This window comes from Epinephelus moara, chromosome 22 (assembly GCF_006386435.1).
Source record: "Epinephelus moara isolate mb chromosome 22, YSFRI_EMoa_1.0, whole genome shotgun sequence".
Classification (NCBI taxonomy): Eukaryota; Metazoa; Chordata; class Actinopteri; order Perciformes; family Serranidae; genus Epinephelus; species Epinephelus moara.
Genome location: NC_065527.1, coordinates 12661990 through 12681189, shown reverse-complemented (window position 1 = coordinate 12681189; position 19200 = coordinate 12661990). Strand labels below are relative to the sequence as shown.

Below are 19200 nucleotides of genomic sequence, written 5' to 3'. Positions count from 1 at the left end.
AAATTAAAATACTGATGTTCATGTTCAGTTTTTGAGCCAACAGCTCATGAGAGTATAGTTCACCTGCAGGAAGGAAACACCAAAAACAACAGAGACAAAGAATGCAAAATGACCTCAGTAAGACACAAAGTAACTATAAAAAGATTCAAAATGATTACAGTGACATGCAAAATGAGCATAGAGATGCAAAACAACTACTAAGAGACAGAAAATGACCAAGAGGAGACACAAAACAACCAGAGAGATGGAAAGCAACTACAGAGAGAAACCGACACAAAACAACTACAAAGAGACACAAATGACCAAAAAGAGTCGTAAGACAACTACGAAGAGAAAGAAAACAAGCAAAAAGAGACACAAAGAGACAAACAACCAATAAGAGATGCAAAGAAACTACAAAATTATGGAAAACATTCAAAAAGGCACACAAAACAACTACAAAGAGACAAATAACAACCAAAAAGAAAAACAAAACAGCTCCAAAGAGATGAAATTGCCTAAAATAGACACAAAAAAGAGACATCAAATGGCTACAAGTGGCACAAAACAACCAAAAAGCGAGCAAAAAAAACTACAACATAGAGATGCAAAATGATCACAATGAGATACAAAACGAATACAGAGATGCGGAACAACTACAAAGAGATGGAAAACAACCAAAAAAGAAATACAAAACAACTACAAAAAGACAGAAAATGATCAAAAAAGATGCAAAACAACTACACAAAAAAATGACCACGGTGAGACACAAAGTGACCACTAAAAGATTCAAAATGATTACAGTGAGATGCAAAAAACAACAAAGCAACCAAAAAGAGACACAAAACAACCACAAAGAGATTTAAAGCAAATACAAAGACAAAGAATAGCAAAAAATGACACAAAACAATTACAAAGAGATGGATAACAATGAAAAAGAGACACAAAATAACCAAAAAGAGACGTAAAACAACTACAAAGAGACAGAAAACATCCAAACAAATACAAAACAACTACAAATAGAAAGAAAATGATAAAACAAAAGATGCAAAACAACTTCAAAAAGATGAAATTGCAGAAAAAAGACACAAAACAAGAGACATCAAATGGCCACAAGTGGCACAAAACAACCAAAAAGAGAAGCAAAAAGACATGCAAAATGGCCACAGTGAGACGCAAAACGACAACATCGAGATGCAAAATGATTACAATGAGAAACAAAACGACTACAGGGATGCAAACAACTACAACAAGATGCAAAACAACCAAAAGGGTACGTAAAACAACTAGAAAGAGATGGAAAACAAGCAAAAAGAGACGCAAAACAACCAAAAAGAAATACAAAACAACTACAAAGAGACAGAAGATGATCAAAAAAGATGCAAAACAACTTCAAAAAGACGAAATTGCCTGAAAAAGACACAAAACAAGAGACATCAAATGGCCACAAGTTGCACAAAACGATCATAAAGAGAAGCAAAGAACTCCAACAACATGCAGAATGACCACAGAGAGACGCAAAACTACAACATAGAGATGCAAAATGCTTATGATGAGCTACAAAACAACTACAGAGATGCAAAACAACCAAAAAGAGCCTCTCTTTCAGTCTGGCCGTCTCGTGGGGCCTTTCACGTGTCTTTGTCCAGGGCTCCACTTCCTCATGATCTGTGCATGGATGTAAATGTCAGACAAAGCAGTTATTTAACAGCTGTCTGGACGTGGGAACAGCAGAGTGATGACTATTGTGTCATGATGGAGTTGGCGGTGCCCTTTTACACCCGAGGGTGAGACTCTCCTTTATTTCCTCGTTAATGCTACTTCTCTGTTCTGCTCTTTCCTTCTCTCTTTGTGTATTTTTGGATCTGATACCATAATGTGTGTGGCAATTTCTCTTTTCAGCTAAATCTGTTTTATATAAAGTGTCACTCGGCCTGCCAGACGAGGCTTTTTTCACTGTAACTCTGGATACTGCTCATGTTTAATGACTGAGGGAGGCTTTGATTCGCCATTAGCTACCCTCTCCTCTCAGTCCCGGGGTTTTGTTATGGTTTGTTTTGAGTGGACTGATTTTACGTGAAAATGGGGGAAAGTTAACGAGCATTTTCAAGACACCCCGCGTAACCACCTTACCAGAGCTATATTGTGTTCCCATGCATACCGAGAGTGTGTTTTGTTACGTGGGTGTTCTTGTGTGCGAAAGCATGTACGAGTCTCGGTCCAGCAGTGGCTCGGTGGTGGCCAGCCAGGGAGGATTGCGTGAGATTTTTTAACGTCTACAGAGCTTTTTGAACAAAAACATTTGATAAACAAATTGTGGAGGTCTGCGAGCCGCCTGTCTGCGTCTGATCCCTGCTCATGCACGGCTCCTGGGTTTGAGTGTGTGTCCCTCCGGTTCTTGAGAGAGTTTGACGCCTGCAGAATGGTGGGCATCCAGAGCCGCCTGTTAAATTACATCTGCACCAAAACCACAGACCCCCATACCAGACACGCTTCCCTGCCAGCCAGCCAGCAAGTCGGCCAACGACCAAACACTGCCCTACCAATACTGCTCTCCTTTCCTCCTGTTTGTTTCTTTTAACATCTTTGCTTTCTTCATTTCTCATAGATTAAGCTTTGGTGTGAACATTTCAGAGGTGATCTTTGATTCTTCCCGGCAAAGACATAAACAAGCATAAACAGACGCCGCAGACACACACACACACTTGTGACTAATGACACAAAACTCCCTCAAAAACCCAAAGAAACACTTTGGTAAATGACTGTAAAACAGGAATTTGACTACCTAGCTATGTGGTTGCTAAACAATCACAGACGCCGGTGAAAGCAAAGCTGTAAAACAGACCTCATCTCTGCACACACATGGTGGCAATGAACACACCTTTTTCTAAGTACGTGTGAGTTGAAGTCTGCGGTGAACTCCCAGATTACTCCTGAGTCCCTGCTTCCAATTAACTGCAGTGTATAATTTGATGTAATTTTCAAATTAGAAAATGTCAGATCATTTTCAAATTAGAAAATGTCAACTCATGTTTCGGGAACGGATGTGCCTCATTGTAAACTTTGAGAGTGAACTTTCTTGGCTGTCGCAATTTGACTGAGTCCATATCTGCCGTATTATATGAAGCATGAGCAGTGGTGATCCGAGACTCTTGGGGGGTCCAAGCAAAGAAGCCTGGGGGCCCTATAGCTACCTGTGCCTGTCATACATAACACTGTATGTATGACAGTTACAGGTAGCCAGCTGATTGTCCTCACTAACAGTATCCAGCTGTCATACTGTAGCTAGAAGGCGCCTGACAGAAGGTTTTTTAGGGGCAGTGGATGTTCGTTGTATGCTGCCTTTATATGAGGTTTAAGGGGGTTTATAGTTGTCATTACAAAATGTGCCAATATGAATGGCCATCAGGGACCCTTTTCCCTTGAACATTGGCCTCTGGCATGTTCAATCTGAAAATTTTATGCACCATTTTGTTACAGTTTCCAAGTTGAATGACTTGTTTCCTTGGTGTGAAACAATGTTCAGCTGCTCAGAGGCACATTTTCTCTCATCAGGTTGGCGTGTCAGAGGTGTGACCCAATCAGCAGCACCATGTATATAAATTAAATTCTGGTAGATCTTTACTTATTGTACATACATATTTTGTTTTTACTTCACACTTGCTTTATACGTCTGGGTTGGGAGAGAGTCACTGCCTCAAGCGAGGGAGTTCAAGTATCTCGGCATCTTGTTCACGAGTGAGGGTAGAATGAAGTGTGAGATGGATCTGCGGTTTGGTGCGGCTTCTGCAGTGATTTTGGCGCTGCACCGGACCGTCGCCGTGAAGATGGAGCTGAGTCAGAAGGCGAAGCTTTCGATTTACTGGTCTACGTCCCAACCCTCACCTATGGTCATGAGCTCTGGGTAGTGGCCGAAAGAATGAGATCATGGATACAAGTGGCCGAAATGAGTTTCCTTCATGGGGTGGCTGGGCTCAGCCTTAGAGATAGGGTGAGGAGATCGGACATCCGAAGGGAGCCGCTGCTCCTTCGCATCAAAAGGGGTCAGTTGAGGTGGTTCGGGCATCTGATCAGAATGCCTCCTGGGCGCCTCCTCTGGAGGTGTTTCAGGCACGTCCCACTGGTAGGAGGCCCCGGGGCAGACCCAGAACACACTGGAGGGATTACATATCTCATCTGGCCTGGGAACACCTTGGGGCACCCCAGAAGGAGCTGGCTGGGGAGAGGGACGTCTGGGGTGCTTTGCTTGGTCTGCTGCCCCCCGGCCTGGCCCCGGATAAGCGGATAAAAATGGATGGATGGATGGATTGCTTTAGCAGTGTGTAAACACATGTTTCCCATCCCAACAAAGCCCCTTTTAACTGAATTAAACCCAGCCATCTTAAAAGGACGTGCACCTCGTAACACAGCAAGCTGTTCAACACACCACCATTTCTCTTCAAATAAAAGATTTGTTACATTTCGTATTTGTTGCTGAATACAGCCCTGGTTTGTCTCCTGACTGTGCACCCCTGAGCATATAAATGAAGTAGGAGAGGGATGAGGAGCTGGTGACTATACTACAGCAGCCTTCTCTGCTGCTTTGGCACTGCAGAGTGACACTTTTAACTTCATTGTATTTATGACCTGAAATAAGTCCAAGGTGATAATTAGAAATTGAATTTTCCAGAGTGATGAAGTGTACCTCTCTTGTGCCTCGTCTGGTTTGCCAAATGTCACCTCTGACTGTTAATGGTGTGACTTTGCTGGACAGTCCTGTGAGTGTATTAAACTGTATGTCAGTAAATCAGGAAATACATGTCAGTTGATGATGATGATGATGCTTTTATATCAGATCAAGTCTGATTTTTTTCTTGCATCATAGCAGCTCCATTTGCAAGATCAACAAAGACAATGATGTAATATAATAATAAATGATAGTAACATTAAGATCTCCTATAAAAATATGTTTCAAGCAATGTTTTAAAGCCTAATCTCCTCAGACAAAGAATCCAGAGCTTCAGGGCCTTGATGGCAAAAGCCCAGTCACTTTTAGCTACCTGCCTTGATCTAGGAACGACTAGTGAGGGTGGGCTTGAGGATCTCAGTCACGACTTGAAGCATAGGTAGTCAGAAACTCAGCTATATAACTCGGAGTTTGCATGTTCTCCCTGTGTCAGTGAGGGTTTTCTCCAAGTACTCCAGCTTCCTCCCACAGTCCAAAGACATGCAGGTTAATTGGTGACTCTAAATTGTCCGTAGGTGTGAATGTGAGTGTGGATCTCTATGTGTCAGCCCTGTGATAGTCTGGTGACCTGTCCAGGGTGTACCACACCTCTCGCCCAATGTCAGCTGGGATAGGCTCCAGCCCGACCACGACCTATAACAGGATAAGCGGTTACAGAAAATGAATGAATGAATATACAATAACTGAACATAATATATTCAAGACTCTTCAATGTACATTTAATTTAAGGATTGACTGGCACAAAAAAGTGCTTCAGTCTGACCTTATTAAAAGGTGGGATCTCTGATTTGATGGTAACAGTCTGTAATCATTGTTCAGGAGATGGTTGAGGACATGTCAGGCTGATTCGTAAGGTTTAGTTAATGGAGAGAAGCTTGCAGTATGTTGTTCTTCACAGCTATGCAACATTATTTGTCATCCTCTCACAATTTCTATGCCTAATATAAGCGTGACATTTTTGGCATCCAAACAGGAGCAGGCTGAACCTGAGATCACATTTCGCATCCCACATTATCACGAAATGACTCCTGACAGTCATCAGTCCACCGACAGCCGACGAAAACAGCTCAGGGGAGAGCTGGAGTGGAAATTTATGCCATTTTCACACATCGTTTCACCAGTTAAATCCAGTCCTGGATGCCTCCGGTCGCTCACTTACGATACACAAACACACTAACCATCCTCTGGTGGTTTCCTGTTCGCACCTGACCGTGGTTGTGAAAATATTTGGCAGAGGGCGATGTGGTCATTTCTTCCTGAAGTAAATTAAAGTCAACAGATCTGTCTGTCACAGGTTCTGAGGACCATCGAGGCTAAACATTAACCCAGCCAAGTACTTACCACATACAGTGTAGCAGCTGAGAGCAGGGACGTGCATCAGAGATATGCTCACAGGTTATATGTGTACGTGTTTACGCCTCATGTTTGGACTTATACAATGTTTGGGACCAGTGTAACTAATCTTTTACCAGTGCTGGAGGTAGTGCCTGTCTTTAATATATAGCTGCATATAAAGTAATGTGTGCTTTAGTAGATGTCAGCCATTACATTTTGGCATTAATGTCATCTGCTTTCCCTACTTCTAAGCAAGAAACATGTTTCCTTGGTTTCCTTGGGCCAAAATGTCTGTGGCTGGCTTGGCGAGGACACACCACGCTTGTAGACAGACAAACTAATAAAACTTAAAACTAATCCTCACAGCAGAAAAGATTTAATGTTGGTGCATTACTTCAAATTGCTCGTAGTAGATGAACTCACAGATTCCAGCCAATTAACAGTAAATGCATGTTTCACACGGGTAAATGACCGCGTGCATTGCAACTTTCCAGCATTTTAAATGAGGTATTTTTCCACAGATGTGTGGTGTTGTGCAAATCAAGCAGAGATGCACGAAAGCACGATGGAAACTTACACCAGTATGGTTCCTTAACTCATTATCACCCTGCAACTTGCTGTATTCCATCACACTGTTGTGATGATGCTTGTCGTTGACTTTAAAAATGATTACTCTGCTGTTTCTCCTGGAATATTTGTGAACTCTGTTCTCTCTCTTCTTCTGTTTCCAGTTCTTTGTGTGTGACATCTGAAGCCGGGGATGCTGGTGACCATGCTGTTGGCTCCTGTCTGTGTGCTACTGACGCTGGGGGCGCGTGCTCTCGCTGGAGGCTATCCCCCCATGCCCCACATGAAGTACATGCAGCCCATGATGAAAGGGCCTATTGGACCCCCATTCAGAGAGGGCAAGGGACATTATGTTGGTGAGTAATACCCATAGGTGAAGTACATACTCTGTGTGTCTCCTTTACTTTTATGTCTAACTCTGCCCTGCATAAAATGTTACCAGCTCTGCAGCCCTCAGGTCCACTCACACTTTACAGTCCACTGGGTCAATGTGAGCTGATTCAATATGATTCAACCTCATATTACAGAAATACACTCCTCAGTCAGTCCATTTAAAATACGAGAAACTGCAAAGTAGCAACAGAAGTCAGTCTTCTTGGCAGAAGCTTCATAATGAGGACTTTTTCCACCTATCTAAACCAAAGTAAGCTTGATGGGGATCATATGTAAATGTCCAAAATCAGAGCTTTCTATGAACAAAAGAAAGAAGTCTCCAAAATCACATTTAAAGTTATGATTGATATGGAGATCCTCCCAGGTCAATCTGGTCTCACTCATTGAAATATGGTGCTTGGGCAGTGACTTGCAGCGTCACCTACTGACGAAAAAAACGGCCATTAACATCGGCATGATTTGCGGCCGGTTGGTCAGGCGGAAACACGGCGGGACAAGAACACAAGTTTCTGTGGCGAAAGTCCGTGTAAGGCAGATAGGTCCGACAAACACCAACCTTCCCCCCGGGAGATCAGTGCTTGCGTCCCGTAAGATCATAAAGCCAAACTTTATTTAATTTTTCCTAAACCTAACTACATGCTTTTGTTGCCTAAACCCAGCCACACGCATTGGTTGTTAGAGAGGAAAAAAACGTCAATTTGCATTGTTGTGCTGATGTAGTGCTTTTATTTTGAAAGAGACTGTATATAAACGGTAAATTTCCTGTGAAAACAGAAGAGTATTTTGAAAGAAGACAATGCATGTAACAGGCAGAACTTGACACAGCGTCCCAGAACGTCAACAACCAACGCACCCAGGGTACTTTCACGTTGTATCTGGACGTGGAAGGTCCATGACAGAACATATTGAACACGAGAATGTATTGCCCCGGTTGGTAATTTACCTGGATGGACAGGAGTATGGGCTTCAGCGAGCTACGTGACCGTCTCAGCCCCTCAGGGCACGTTCATTAATATGATAACCTGCTTGCACCTTTGTAAGAATGCAGAGCAAAAATCCTGAATTATCTTGATTCGATGAAAATGAAAAGTTGGACTGAGAGGCAAAGTACGGGCTTGTCTAATGTCTAAAACTTGGAAAATTCTGCAAACTAGACTGAATAATACACATACAACATTAGCTAAGTTTGTTTGATGCATGTCAAGTATGAAGGTGTAACCATAATTACTGCACACATTATGCAAAGATGAAGTTGATAAAAAAAATGACAAGATGACCCAACACGAGCTGATGAGACTGCACATCAGGCACTGAAAACTGTGTGTGAAGCAGGACGTAAGGTGCCACCCCTCTCAGGACAGGCTTGTACACCAAAGCCACTGGTTTAGTGTCTGTCTTCAGGCAGTTAAAGGGCTCACTGAACTGTGTGTGTTGTTGCCCAGTGGGTCCTGCAGCATTTGGCAGGTCCTCAGTTAGGGCCTAATGGAGGCCTGATTGCCCACTGTTTGCTGAGCTCCAGTGGGCCAGTTGTTCCTCCTGCCATCTGGATGCTGTTACCCCAGTGTTTATCACATATTCCTCAGCTGTGGGATGAGGAGAGAGTGTGAAGGAAATAAAAATAGATTATATAAAAGGCTCAGGCAAGGGGAACTGGGAAAGGGAGGGGGGTGATAATCATCCTGAAAAAATGCGCATGCTGTCATTGCTTTCATTATCAAATTTGACTCAAACTACCAATACACGTTCTGGATCATGTGAGACGTGCCTGGCGTTCACAGAGGCCCCTTCTTCAAAGCAAATTTCAAAGCAAACGAGGGGCACATTTTCATTTCAGTGCCATAATGTGATGTTCGACAAAGACAGAGTCCAGAAGCTGCATTCAGGGAACATTAAGTGTTGAAATGTTGCGTTTAAATCCTTCACAGTAACATCAAAGATTTGCTCAAAGAAGTTATGCTTTCTATAAATGGGATTTCAAAATGTGGTAGAAACAAGATTTAGATTTTGGAGGAGTGAGACGAATGTGCCCTGTGGCTGGCGTGAGTGCAATGCCTCTACTGCCACTTAGTGGCCGTGTCTCAACATTGCATCACCACCAGAACATTCTAGCTATTCCTAATTAACCATGTATTGTAATCATCATTAGATCTACTGCAACATTTGTTGTGTTAGAATTTGCAATTACAGCCAACTTCCAACAACTGTAGAGAATAATTTCCATGCTGTTACACAAAGGTGTAAAGCATGCCAAACAAACAGACCACAGCTACAAAATCTTACAACTGAGCAACTTTTCATGCACCAGTCAATTTTGAGATTTTGGCCTGTTTTGCTTCCATAACACGTCTCCTTTCAGACTAGTGGAAATAAAAACATCCAAATTACACATTTAGGATTATTTTAGTTCAGATTTCTGTTCTGGAATTTTCAGAAATCATTTCAGAAAACTTGCAATACAAAAAATAAAATTAAAAAATAATTAAAGTAAGCAACTGGGAGAGTTTCATGGTGATCTATTAGTCTACCCCATGCACCTGTATTGCCTTATTTTTTGTCTGAATATGTATGGCATTTTACAATATGTATCTTTAGAGGCCCTTTTCTTAAAGAGTGCTTTCTCATACACTGAGCAAAAAAAATCTGCTTCAGTAGCGCTCACATACACTAAAATTTCCAGTTTTCTTCCTAACTATATTCTGAAGGTTTTTACAGAGGGGTTTGTTCATATAACCTGATCAATGCCACATTTTATTCCTAAAAACATGGCAGTAATATATTTTTATGCTGTTGCCATTATTTTCTGATTTACTGAGTAAATTTAAAAAAAATGATAATAAAATAAAAAAATAGAAATAGAAATTAAAAAAATAAAATAAATCAAAGATAAAAAAAAAAAATGAATATACATGTCCAAGATTCCCTCTGGTAATGTGTCAACAAAATGAAACAAAAATTTTGAACCTGGCTTTATCCAGTGTTCAGATTTCTGTTCTAGAAATGTGTGTAAAACAGCAGATATTTAATCAGATAATACCTCATTTGCATATTTACACATAAGATTTAAGAAAACTGGTGATGCAAAATGTAAGTAATCAACTGGGGAAGTTTAATAGTGATATCTATATATTAACATTTGTACCCTATTCACCCAGGGCACCTCCTTTCTGTGGTCATTTGATTAGATGTTCAGTTAAAAACAAAGGTTAATGACTATATAATTAACAAACTTCTAAAATGTTTCAGTGCAAGACATGTATATGCAGAAAGGCTGTCTGTTGTGTATCTAGATTTTCTGGTGCCTTCATGAGCCGTGGGTGATGTATCAGTCTCAGCTGGACAGGAGTCAGCGCTGCCCTCAAGCTCGCTTGGGTACTCTTGTAAGTTTTTCTCTTACAAGAGCAGAGTTCAATAAATCTCTTGACTCTGTCAGTTCAAATGTATTCGAAAGCACAATTTAAGTCTTTGACTCCTGGAGAGCTTTGCGACGAGTAATGAAGAAGCCATTATATCCTCTGAAGTGTGACGCACCTTATTTCCTCTCTCTGGGTGATGTATTAAGGCGGTCTACGTCGGAGCTGAACAAACAAAGCTGAGGCTGTAATGCTCATTACACACCTGAGCACAATGTTCCGCGTGGCACCCTCACTGATACTGACAAACCTCCAGTCGAGATTTATTAGCTAGACATTTTATTCAGGGGTGAAACCTGAAGTGAGCACACCCAAAATCTCACTGATGTACAAAACCTGCACAGTGTGGTAAATAGGTCAAAGTTAAACCTGGAAGCAGCCAAAATCATCACATTTACAATGCACAGACTGGGTGTTATTTTTTAGAAATTGTAATACTCATTAAAAGTCATTGTTAACTACCGTTTAAAGTTTCAATGTCAGCAGAAACAGCAGGATAAAATGGCCACAGCCACACAAAAAAACACCTTCATTGTTAAAACTGGCATTTTGCTTTATATTGATTGCAGTTTTGCAGCCATTTCTTCCTCAGTCTAAATGTAATGGTCCTAAATGTATTAATATTTAAACCACTGCAGATGTAATGATTTTGGGGGCCATGGATCACCTCATATAAAATGTGTCTGTCTTCTTGAACTTTAGTGCTATTTTTCAGGCTTTAAACAACATGATGCAGGCCTGTTGCATTTATGCTGCACATAGACACATCCACCACATACCTGACTGTTATTATACACACATAACTGGGATCATCATTACTGTAACCTGCATAACTGAGCCTTTTCTCATCACTGTGTTTGATTTTTAAATCCAGAGGTTAACATGGCTGCATTCTCACTTACTGCCAGCAGGGGGAGGTAGTGGTCTTTGGTGACATTAGGGCAGAGCTACTCGACTTGTTTTGCCTGTGGGCCACTTTTAAAAATTGACTGGAGGTCATGGGCCAGTTAATAAATGACAAACATTAACTCAGCTCAACTTTATTTATATAGCACCTTTCATACAAACATGCAGCCCAAAGTTCTTCACGTGGCAAAATTAGAATGACACAGACACAAAACAATAAAATATTAAAAAAGCAACCCAACCTAAACAGAACAAACTAACAAAAAGATAATTAAAACTCAATAGACTAAAAAGAGAGTAAATAAATAAATAAAATAGAATACAATTGATCAGGAGAGATTTTTTTTTTAAAAATGTAAAAACCAATGGTTCAAACTTAAAAATCAAGACTGTAATGTCTACATTAAAAGCTAGATTAAAAAGATAAGTCATAAAAACAGAAAGTGCTCTCACCAGTAGTTTTAATACTATCAATAATATTTATCAATATAATAAATTAATTACCTGCTTTCAATATTTGCTTTCCTCTCTCACATTTGCTAAGAGGCAGATCTAGTCACAGCAGCCCTGCACAGCCACTTGCAGCAGTCCCACACAGGTCAGGTGTACACAGGGGCGTTTCTAGGATTAGGGGACGTTCAGGGATTAGCCTAGACCTCTGTTGGGGGTCCGTTCCAACTTAAATTTACTTGCGTGCTTGTTACAAGAATTTGGAAAGAGTTCCTGGTTTGAACCCAGGGTGGGGGAGCCCCTTTGTGTGACGTTTGCATGTTCTCCCCATGTGAGCGTGGTTTTCTCCAGGTACTCCAGCTTCCTCCCACAGTCCAAAGACATGCAGGTTAATTGGTGACTTTAATTGTCCGTAGGTGTGAATGTGAGTGTGGGTGGTCGTCGGTCTCTATGTGTCAGAAAATGAACAAATGAATGATTTTTACCCACCTCATTCATTGCTGTTTAGCTGCAGGTGTACTGACAGATCCCAGGATTGGAAGGCCATGCATCACATAAGGCTTTCTTCATAAATGAGGAGAAATTATTCATACAGCTTAAGAAATAAACTGGCTTGGATTATCTTTACAACTGAATCTTAACTTTCAGGAGGGTACACTGGCTGAAGCACATGTTGTTTCCTTGAGACACTGCAGGATCTAGACAGACACTATGCATTTAAAAATATGCTTTTTATGCTTTATTATAAAAACAACACAGGTGAACTGCCCTCTGGCCGCCTGACCTACCAAGACGAGTAACACACAGGCAAGGGGCTGCTGAAATGAGGCAGCAAACCAGCTAAAATTGGCTAAGGGTAATTGTGTTCTGTAGACCGAGCTTGTGTTTCTGCTCCTCGTGTCCTGGCTGTGTTCTGCTTTACTCTGCTGGGAAAGAATAACGAGACAGTTTATGACATGTGGCACACTTTTTTAGTCTAGTTTCCTCTTTGTTACACAATCAAAAAATTAGCATTTTACAGACACTCTCAAACCCAATTAAACCCTTAAATCAGTCAGCTGGAAGACATAAAAGTGAATTCCTGTCCGAGCGTACTATTACGTAACAATTCAGGAGCCTATGGATTAGAGACCTGTCCAGGATGTTCCCTGGCTTCTGCTCAGTCTGAGTTTGGATTGGCTTTAGACCTTCTTAAGACTGAACAAGTAACTTTAGAAAAAGAACTGATTAATAACCAGAGTAGTCAGAACAATTTCTGTGCCTTAGGTGGATGGAAAAGTTCATTAGATCGCAAAAAATGTAAAAGTGAATTCAGAAGACCCTCTCCAACAAGCTTTAATTTTCATTTCCCAGGTAATGTTGTTGTAACGTTAGATGATTCTTCGATGTAGCTGCTTAATTCATCCTTAATTTCTTTTGTGCTGCATTGTTGTTTTCCTTGACAGTGGACATGTACTCAGAATCCCCCCTGGTGTATTTTTGTATCTTCTCTCTTTAGTGCCTTGGTGGCTGATACATTTGCTGTCTTTATATTGACAATGACATTTCAAAACTTCTGTGACTCATCAAAAATGACACTAAAATGTAATATTCAGTATCTAATCTTTCAGTCCATCCATCACTGCTTGACCAAGACAGATTCTTTTTTACAGTATGGATCATTATAGCTTTATTTAGTGCAGATTGACATCCTCACCACTAGGTGGCAGTGATGTGTTAAGTCCAGTGTTCCAACCCTCTTTAATTCTTACATGATGATGAAATCAAGAAGCAGTGCTGCCTTCTGACAAACAGATGGTTACAGGACTATACCTCTATTGGTGCAGCAGCTGTGGGGTGCAGTTGGCTGCAGTGTGTAAGAACGACATCCTCCAGTTTTTTTTAAATCAGTTTGACCCAGAGGAAGTTGATTTGTTTTGGTTTTGCTCAAAATGTTTTCAGTACACGACACACAAACACATTTATATGTTATAATTTGTTGATTTGGTTTCTTTTTTAAATACAATATAATATTAACAACATGATCCTCTCTTTTTCTAGATATGCCACCCATGATGGAAGTGAAGGGGGAACCAGGCCCCCAAGGGAAACCTGGACCAAGAGGCCCCCCTGGGCCACCAGGACTTCCAGGAAAACCTGGACTGGGCAAGCCAGGTCTCAATGGCCAGCCAGGCCCTCAGGGGCCTTCTGGTTTTCCAGGAATTGGTAAACCTGGACTTCCAGGTCTCCCAGGAAAGCTTGGGCAAAAGGGGATGCCAGGGCTAAATGGCGAGGTTGGCCCACGTGGTGAACCTGGCCCCAGAGGCGCTCCAGGACAGCCCGGCCTCCCTGGCCCAGCTGGCCTGTCTCTGAATGGGAAACCAGGACTTCCAGGCATCAGAGGCCCCCCTGGGGCTCGGGGTGAACCAGGATTAAAGGGTCTTTCTGGACCACCAGGTGAACGTGGACTTAAGGGCGAGAATGGAAATGGGAAGCCAGGGCCTACAGGTATAAGGGGTCCTCCTGGGCTGAAAGGCAGTCCAGGACCACCTGGTCTTCCAGGCATCGGCAAACCAGGTTTAAAAGGTTTGCCTGGACTGCCTGGTCTTAAAGGTGACCAAGGACTCACAGGGGATCGAGGAGAACCAGGAGAGTCTGGGGCTCCAGGTCTGCAAGGTCTGCCAGGGCCAGTTGGGGTGGGGAAGCCTGGGCTAGATGGACTGCCCGGAGGACCAGGTCCATTGGGTGCGAAAGGTGAGCCAGGGCCTAGGGGTTCTCCTGGATTTCCTGGGACTCCTGGCTATGGAAAACCTGGTCTGAGTGGGCCAAAAGGAGATAAGGGCCATGCTGGGTTGCCTGGTCTCCCAGGGGACAAAGGAGAGCAAGGAATGGTGGGCCCAATTGGTGAACCAGGCCTTGATGGACAATCAGGACCACCAGGACTTCAAGGCCCAATGGGACTTCCTGGAAAGCATGGAATGCCAGGACAAAAGGGAGAGGGGGGGCCCCAGGGCCCTCCAGGACTGCCTGGCCTCAGAGGTGACCAAGGCCCCAATGGACCATCTGGAAAACCTGGCATCCCTGGGGAGAAAGGCATCCCTGGGCCCAATGGTCCTATTGGAAAACCTGGACCCAAAGGTGAGGCAGGGCATATTGGTCTGCCTGGCAATCCAGGACTGACAGGTGCTCCAGGGCCTAAAGGTGAATCAGGGTTTATAGGGACTCCAGGCCCCAGGGGTCAGTCAGGAATTCCTGGTCTACAGGGGCCCATGGGTCCCATGGGGCCACAGGGTGTTCCTGGCCCAAAGGGTGATATTGGACTTCCAGGGCCTCCAGGACTGGGTAAGTTTGGAGATAAGGGAGCTATTGGCCCCCAGGGTCCTCCAGGGAAACCAGGCCCCTCTGGGCTTAATGGTAACACTGGCCCTCCTGGCCCTCCAGGGCCTCCCGGTCCTCCAGGAAATGGCCAAACAGTTGTTGCAGGGCCGACAGATTCAGAGTTGGAAGGGGACGAAGTACCAGGGGACAGGAAGGGGCCTGCATACAGTCAAGTCCCACTCTCTGCCTCTGTGGCCCCAGCCTTCACAGCCATCCTCACCACACCTTTCCCTCCCTCTGCCATGCCAATCAAATTTGACAGGACCCTGTACAACGGGCAAAATGCCTACAGCTCTGCTACCGGCATATTCACTGCTCCTTTATCTGGTGTCTACTACTTTGCGTACCACATGCATGTAAAGGGAACTAGCCTGTGGGTGGCGCTGTACAAGAACAATGTACCAGCCACTTACACCTATGATGAATACAAGAAAGGCTACATGGACCAGGCGTCTGGTAGTGCTGTCCTAGAGCTGAAGGAGGGTGACCAGGTCTGGGTCCAGATGCCCTCGGATCAAGCAAATGGCCTCTATTCTACCGAGTACATCCACTCCTCCTTCTCAGGATTCCTGCTCTGTCCCACATAACCCTGTCCCCTCACTCAAACATGTTCCTGTATTGGCACCTCAGAGCAGCCCTAAACCCAAAATACCTGCAGCCACAACAGAAACAAAACCCATAGGATCCTCCGTATTATTGCCATCACCTTTATCCGTCTCACCCTCAGCAACGTCACCGAAAGAAAAAAAACTTTGTGAATGAAATATGGAAAGTTTTAAAAGACAGGGGAAGGGATTTCATACTGTGTTCTTTGTTTCGATGTCCTTCAAATGTGTGTTTTGGGTTGTATTTTATGTTGGTGTTTTTTTTTTTGTTTTTTTTTTTAGCTTATATTATTTTAATTATTATATTGTCATAATTTTATTGTTATTATTTGGTCCTTGTCATCATTGTTGTTGTTGTTTATCGGATTCAGACTATTAAGTGCCTTACTTTGTAATGTGCTAGTAACAGACCTTCCCGTGTGACTGCACATCCTGCCCACATGCTCTGACTTCACCAGACCCTGGGGGGTGATTGGCTCCTCCGGCTGCAGTCACGTCCCCCTTGTGTTCTTATTTAAACAGTGAATGGCAATACTGACCTAAAGAGCAACGACACAACATAGAAAATATAGACAAACAACAGCAAAACAAGGCATTTGGTGTTGTAGTACCATTACCTTTCAAGTCTCTTCTGTCCGACCCTTTTGGTACTCTAAACAGTCGCTATGTTAAAATTATTAATGGGATTAAATCTTTGTTTTTAGAGTGAGATATATATTTTGACAATTAGTCGGCATCTGTAGGGTGCTTATTTCTCTGCTTCTTTCTGAATTTAGTAGGCGACCATTTAAAAATGATCTTTATCTTTCTTATAATTTATTGAACTGTCCAGAAATGCAATCCAATAGTAAATACGACCTCACAGTATTAGAATTGTAAAGTTTAACTGCCCTTTTAAAGAGGCTAATGCAAGGACAATGCCTTCTTTTCTTTTAATTTTCAGGACAATATTAACAAGGACATTATGTATGCATACAGTCAATGTTTACATGTCATAGAATAGATACTGAGAGCTACTGCGAAATGGACAGTAAGGACACAACTCCAGCTGGATCAATGGCCCGTTTCCTTGTATCGATCTGATTTTCTTTTCCCCCATTTGCACTGCAAATCCCATCGCTGTGTCACAGGAATCCTCTTCAGACGCTCTGACCATGACATCACTGCTTTCTAATGGTGTACTACCTATTAATAAATCAGTATCACATCAATATTCCAAGTGAAAGCCTCATACGTACCACATATTGCAACATCTGTGAAGGTGCTGTGGCTGTTAAGGAAAATAGGGATAGTACATCCATTTCTGCCTTTAGTGCCATTTTGTGTGTGACTTGTTGCCGGGCAAATGAGAGCAATTCTGAGTCATTTGTGAGTGAAAATAGTTTCTATTAATCCCCGAGTCAATGTGTCTAAAACAGCTGATTTATTGTTTAACTTAATGGAACATCCGAGACGTTTCAAAAGCAAAGGATGTCAAAGCCGGAAATGAGAATCAATCTGCATTTACTCCATGAATAAGTAAAGGGACTGACTGAGACCCACCGGTTATGAAATACAGGTTGTGTAACATTTAACAAACCCCTGCCAGATTTCTGGGAGAGGTGGTGGGCCAGAGGTGAGAGGGGTGTATTTACTCATTTCTGTTGGATGAGGCATTAAAGATACATGCCGCGTGTGTATGCATGTGCTCGTGTGCTCTGGTAGGCGTACCCTTCTGTCTGTCACTGTGTCAACATGTGTGTGAGTGTATGTGTGTGTATGTGTGCGTGCGGTTGTGTCACATTGTTCCCCTGGCGTTCAGGTCGTGAACACTTCAGCGAGGATAATAACAAACTTGAACGAAGTTACAAAACTTTAGGAATGGCTTACAGTCGTGTTAATGTTCCACGAAAGTTTGGCTTTGGCCTGCTTTGGGGTTTTAAAGACCACGCCGTGATAGTGCCTTTGCAAAGTAAGGGAATGAGTTATGAATAGGTGATTGTGATGAACAGATGGGAAACAGAGAAATTGAATAACGAGATAAGAGGACAACATTTAGTACACATAAATTACTGGTTAACACTGAAAACTTTTGATATGTTGCATATTGGTCCAACGAGTGGCATAATGGTGTGCAATAACCTTTGAGAAGTCATGAACAGAAGACATTCTGGTGAAGATCTTTTATCAGTGGTTGCAGAGGTTTGGGCAATCTTATCTTACCAACGCTGTGCCTCTACACGCCTCAGTCAGCTCAGACAGGATCCAAAATATGCCGCCAAAATGCTTTCATTACACTGAATTGAGGACTACCTTACACCGTGATATAGGACTGTCAATGTACAGGAAGATTGTGCCAAATATTGAGCTTTGCAATCAGAATGAATGTAAACCATCTGACTGATTTTCACTAGTTTCTATATATAATCTACAGTAACTCTTCTGGAAAAGCAGTGCCTAATCAGTATTTTACGTCTATGTAATGCAAACAATGCACTTGCTCCTGCCCTCGCCGCCTCATAACACGAACACAACTACAACTGCTACGTATCAATATTGTGATGTGAGTCTACAAGGCAGTCCGAGGCTCGTTATGTACTGTATGTTGCCTTTTTTTGTTTTGTTTTGTCGCCTTCTATTTTTGGACATATGAAATGGTGATGTGAGAGTTACACGTGGCTATAACTCTCTGTCCTTATGTTGTTATGTTTGCCCTGCGTGCAAATCATTTAACAAGTAAGATCCATGTACCGTCTCGATCACAAATCGCTTTCAACTGTTTTCTTTTAAAGGAAAAAAAAAAAAATAACAAAAAGATTTTTTTGTTTTTAAAAAAGCCTCGCTTCGGTTCTTAAGGGATATTTGTTTGTTTTAGTTTCAATAAATACAAACGGCCATTCCCATTTGCACATGGAATTAATGAAGATGTATTTATACATTTATGATAATTTAATAGGGATGCCAAAACCGACCACCGAAGCCTAGAACGTATAAATGGTATTTAACAGCATTGATGAGTTAAGAGCATTTACAACATGTAGTTAGCATTCTAGAGTTGTTTGTGAAGGATTATTTGTGGACTTTTATTTTCTATTTGCGTAATGTACAATGTATCAACCTATAGGATTTTTGTCATACAAGGCTATTGCGTGCACTCTATGCAATAGAATTTGGGTATAAAATGCACTCTTTTTGATTGAAAATGTTTGTCTGCTTATACAAAATCTACAGTACTTGATTGTATTGATACCACATCAATAAAAACCTTCTTGTATATCGGTGTCAGGTCCTTTCTTCTGTGTTCTGTGTCTGTATGTGGGCGTTATGGAGATGATGTTAAGTCACAGCAACACACAGGATCATTAATTGTAGTATTAGCAGCCCTGGACTGGGTGTAGTACGTTTTTTTCTTTATTCATTCATTCATTTTCCGTAACTGCTTATCCTGTTAGGGGTCGCCTATGCCAGCTGACATAAGGCAAGAGGTGGGGTT

General features: G+C 42.2%; 1 protein-coding gene across 1 annotated transcript in view; it reads left to right on the top strand.

Annotated features, from left to right (window-relative positions):
- The window catches only part of col8a2 (collagen, type VIII, alpha 2), a 64720-nt gene extending 45755 nt beyond the window's left edge, over positions 1–18965 (top strand). Inside the window, exons 2-3 of the mRNA XM_050035291.1 lie at positions 6772–6963; positions 13807–18965. Coding sequence (XP_049891248.1) covers positions 6801–6963; positions 13807–15710 — 2067 coding nt within the window. The 5' untranslated portion in view covers positions 6772–6800 and the 3' untranslated portion in view covers positions 15711–18965. The remainder of the gene's footprint in view (positions 1–6771; positions 6964–13806) is intronic.
- Positions 18966–19200: the final 235 nt, after the last annotated feature.